At 36.1% G+C, this 4,866-nt stretch overlaps 1 protein-coding gene across 1 annotated transcript; it reads left to right on the forward strand.

The window, feature by feature from the left end:
• LOC123921475 (protein NTM1-like 9) lies at window positions 1-4,583 on the forward strand. Its single transcript, XM_045974034.1, has 5 exons — window positions 1-484; window positions 1,107-1,384; window positions 2,024-2,332; window positions 2,476-2,784; window positions 3,659-4,583. Exons 1-5 carry the CDS (start codon window positions 274-276, stop codon window positions 4,319-4,321), a joined length of 1,770 nt encoding a protein of 589 aa, XP_045829990.1. The 5' UTR covers window positions 1-273; the 3' UTR covers window positions 4,322-4,583.
• Window positions 4,584-4,866: the final 283 nt, after the last annotated feature.

Raw genomic sequence — 4,866 nt, forward strand, 5'->3', positions numbered from 1 at the left:
AAAAATATACCTACTACACTCCGATCAGAAAATCACTCTCTCACTTTACCTTATTGTATCTTCTCCAACGCGTTTTTCTATTTTTATATTTTTATATTTTCACACCCACTTTCTCAGTAACTTCTACTCATTTTTTTAATCTATATAACAAAACAAAAAATCAAAAACATTTTATAATCCCTAAAACCTCTTTCTCAATTCACAAAGCTCAATTTCTTCATCAAACTCGTTTTTCTTTCTTTCTTTCTTTCTTTTTTCATCTCGCTCCGTGTAATGGGTGCCGTCGGTGAGTGTTTACCTCCGCCGCACGCGGAGGAGCTGGCGGTTCTGTCTCTTAACAAGCTGCCGTTAGGTTTTCGGTTTCGTCCTACTGATGAGGAAGTCATCGATTACTATCTTCGACAGAAGATCAATGGAAACGGTGATGAAGTTTGGGTTATTCGTGAAGTTGATGTTTGTAAATGGGAGCCTTGGGATTTACCTGGTAAATTTTATTTAATTTTTTTTTTTTCTTCTTCAAGTGTTCTTTAATTGTTTCTTGAATTTAGGTTTTTTCTATAATTTTTTTTTTGTGTTTTGACTTGTTCTAATTTGGATAAGCAAATATAGTCAACAGCATTTTGATTATGATCATATGAAGTTGTTTTAATTTTAATCAGTGGTTGTAATTTAATTTAACATTGTTTTTTGTGTAATTGAGCATGCTGAATGGGTGTTTTATGGAAAAATAATTGGGGAAAGTTAATTTGATTTGATGATTTTGTTGATGATGGTGTTTGTAGGGGGTTTTGTTGTATATTTATTAATGGCAATGAACATTAATTTTGGTGAAAATTGGGGGGAATTAATTTTGAATGTGGTTATTGTATTTGAATATGATGGTTTTTTGTTTCAGTTGACTGAAAATTTTATGATTTTGTTGATGATGGGTTTTCTTGTAGAGTTATTAGTGGTAGTGAACATTAATTTTGGTGAAAATTGTGGGAAATTAATTTTGACTTGTTAGATCATGTGGTTATGCTATTCTAGATGATGGTTTTGTGTTTGTGTTTGTTTTGTTACGGAAGATTTGATGATTTTGTTTTTGATGGTTTTTGTTGTTGTAGATTTGTCGGTGGTAAGAAACAAGGATCCAGAGTGGTTCTTCTTCTGTCCGCAGGATCGGAAGTATCCAAATGGAAGTAGGTTGAACCGAGCAACAACTCATGGGTATTGGAAGGCAACTGGCAAGGATCGGCGGATTAAGTCTGGAAACACGTTGATTGGAATGAAGAAGACTCTTGTTTTCTATGCTGGCCGTGCTCCGAAAGGGAAGAGGACCAATTGGGTTATGCATGAGTATAGGCCTACCTTGAAGGAGCTCGATGGTACCAACCCTGGACAGGTTTACTCTCATCTCCTCTTTTTTATTTTTTGTATTTGCTTTCACTGTTTTTAACCATGGCATTTTACATGAATTGGCTTTTTTTTTCTCTCTCATCGATGAATTTAAAATGTTGAGCTGTTTGTTAAGCTGTTCTTTTTATCTCCATGTTTGATGAATGATGATATTTTTCTTTCAATTGTGTCCTCGGTTCACGAGTGCCATAGAGTGGTCTTTTTTCATATTGTTACAAACTAACAAAGTATAGTTGACAAAGTTAACTATTCTAGTTTTGTTTCAACAAATTTGAGGATTTTTTGCCTACTTCTCCCATTTGGTAAAGCAAAAAAAAGAGTTTTGAATTTGATTCTTCTCTGGGATGACTAATTTGAAGTATTTGCTGCTGACTTTGAGTCAATGATGTTGACTTTTGTATTTGCATCTATGCCTCTTTGAATTTCTAAATCTAAATGTTATTGTATTCTATTATCTTTTTCAACCCAATGCACCGGATTACATCTACTGCAACTCCTCTTAACCTTTATATTGTTCTGGCGAACGTAAAGCTACTGTGTTTTTTGACTAGCTAAGCAATTTGATGTCAATGATGATAATTATATGTTGCTAACTTTTCAATTTGGTTGATTTGACTTATGCCAGAACCCATATGTCATTTGTCGCTTGTTTAAGAAGCTAGATGAGAGTCTCGAAAGTTCAAATTGTGGTGAAGTGGAGCAGACTACTTCAAATCCTACGTCTGCAGAGTACTCTCCAGAAGATATACAGTCTGATCTAAATATGGTTCCTGTATCTTCCTCACCAGCCACAGAAGATTATAGGCACCTAGCAGCTATTCCTGAGAATTCTGAGGAGGCAATATCCAACGTTATAACCCCAGCTGATTGCTATAGCGATGCATGCAATGCTTCTGATGCACAATATCAAATTGTAGAAGTACCAGCTGCAGAGGTTAGATGGGTTTACTGTAACTGGGTTTTAGTCAATTATTTTTTTCCATTTCCTTTACTTTTTTATTTGTCTCCATCCGTCTATTGATTTGAAGACACTGAATTTGTTGATTTAGTAACTATACTTGATGTTTACTACTTCAGGATGATCAACTGTTGAATTTGGACATATTTGAGGACCCACAATTTGAGCCATTTGATGATAAATTATTCTCCCCGGTCCACGCACATTTTCCACGAGAGTTTAATTATCAACCCAACACCGAATTCGAATTTCAGTATGGTACAAATGAATTTCAGTATGGCACAAATGAAACAGATGTTTCACACTTTTTCAACTCGGCTGTTAATTGGGATGAGTTCTCCTATGAGGCGTCTAGTTCATGCTTCCTTAGTCATAAGGACAATGGTTCGTGCAGTGGCTCAGATGCGGAAATGGCCAAAACGACGATGGTTAGTAACACTTCTGACCTTTTTTTTTCTCCTGGTCGCTCTATGTTTCTACCATCAGAATCATGGTTGTTAAGATCTATAGTTAAACCGTGAGATCCCACGATCTTACGTGTTGAGGGTGAGCCACCGTGCTGGAGCGCAGAGAAGATCGCAAGAATGGAGGAACGCGTGAAAGCGCAGAGAAACATCGTAAGATCGTGAAAGCAGAGATCTTCCACGCGTTGTTTTAGTTATGGGTTTATAAAGATTCAATTCAACCTGTTTCGCCCCGACCCATTTGATATGTTTTTACCCGGTTCAAATTACACCGACCCGACCCGAAAACGAACCGCTTCACCTAAAAAGCTGCTCGTTGTGCATCTAACCCTGATTATGTGGGGAAAAGGAACAGTTTCACCTATAAACATGATTGCGTATCAAAAATATCATATGGAACTGGGAATTTTGCATCGAGCCTTGCATCCCTATCTCTATTCATCAACCGTATCACTAATTTCATTAATGGTTGCTAATTATTCAATCGTATTCCCTAGGAGTATTGAAGTTATGTTGTTTAAAGAGTTATGTTAAAGAGTATTTTGGTTATGTTAAAGAGTATTGAAGTTTTTATGTTTAAGATTATGTTTAATATTAATGAAGTTTTTATGTTTAACAAAATTTGTGGGATCTTACGATCCTACGATCTACGATCTTTCTTTACCCAAACGATCTTTAGTGGGATCTCGATCCTGACAACCATGATCAGAATGACATTTGTTAGTTTTAAAAAACACCTAAGTGGTAGTTCTAACCCTTTTTTCTGTTAATGTTCTTAAGCTGATTTTTTTTTTTGATAATCTCTTAAGCTGATTGTTAATCTGCTTGTATGCTGCAGCATCTGCAAGCAGATTCAGGAAATAGTGATGTAGGATTGTTCCAGAACAACTCCCAGATGACTTTTTCAACTGATTTTAATATCGGCCAAACGCCCGCTGTGGTCAATGAATATGAGCAATCAACGAATTTGACAGCACGAGGTGACACTGGAATCATGTCAAGGACTCAACATGGACAGAGTGAACAGCCAAATATGAACCCACAAGGTAGTGCACCGAGAAGAATACAGTTGGAAGGATTTGTTACACATTCCCTTGCTTCTGAGGAGACGATAAAAGATGAAAGTTGTGCACCTGAATATGAGCAATCAAGGGATACTGTTGTCCAGGGTGGCACTGGAATCAGGGTAAGGACTCGACAAGGAAGAAACGAACAGCCAAACATGAACCCAGTGATGCAAGCACAAGGTAGTGCACCGAGAAGATTACGATTGGGAGGATTTGTTACGCGTTCGATTGTTTCCGAGGAGACAACAAAAAATGAGAGTTCTGCACCAGAAAACCCTAACTCAGAAACCATAATTCCCACAGTATTGGGCAGAAGGGTCCGTTACACATCAAAGAGATCCTCCAATCGTTCCATGTGGTTTTCTGTTCTTGCAGTTTCTGCCACTGTACTGGTCTCACTTGTATTGCTTGTTAATATTTGGGGATATACTTAGATTTGAAACTGGTTATTAGCCACAATGATTCCTTGTGTAGAATTTACCTCAATTGCTTTTTTCAGCCAGTTAAGGAGGAATGTTGAGTTGGCTTTATTATATTTGTCGATAAGAACAATTATATAACCTTGTTAAAAAAAAAAAGAACAATTATGTAACATATATGTGCAATCATATGCAGTCTTGCAGAGTATAAATTTTTAGTTATCAGTTAACTTAGTGTACACCACGGTCAGATTCACATATACATATTCACTGGTTCCGTTCTTTGTTGAGGTTCTTGAATTTCATAGGATAATAGATATTCTTAAATTGAAAATATAGGATTTAATTCATGCTAAATTTTAATATGGAACACCTTTACATAATTATTTAAAATTGCAATGATGGCATACATTGTTATTTAGAAGTATAAGTTAAGGTGACTACTTTTCTTCCTTTACATAAATTGAGAGTAGTTGTCCATAGTTGACATGTCACCAATCAAATTCATTCACATGGAGTCAATTAAAGTCAAACATGTAATCAATTTTTTACCACAAAGT

The sequence above is a fragment of the Trifolium pratense genome, linkage group LG4 (genome assembly GCF_020283565.1).
Source record: "Trifolium pratense cultivar HEN17-A07 linkage group LG4, ARS_RC_1.1, whole genome shotgun sequence".
NCBI classification, from domain to species: Eukaryota; Viridiplantae; Streptophyta; class Magnoliopsida; order Fabales; family Fabaceae; genus Trifolium; species Trifolium pratense.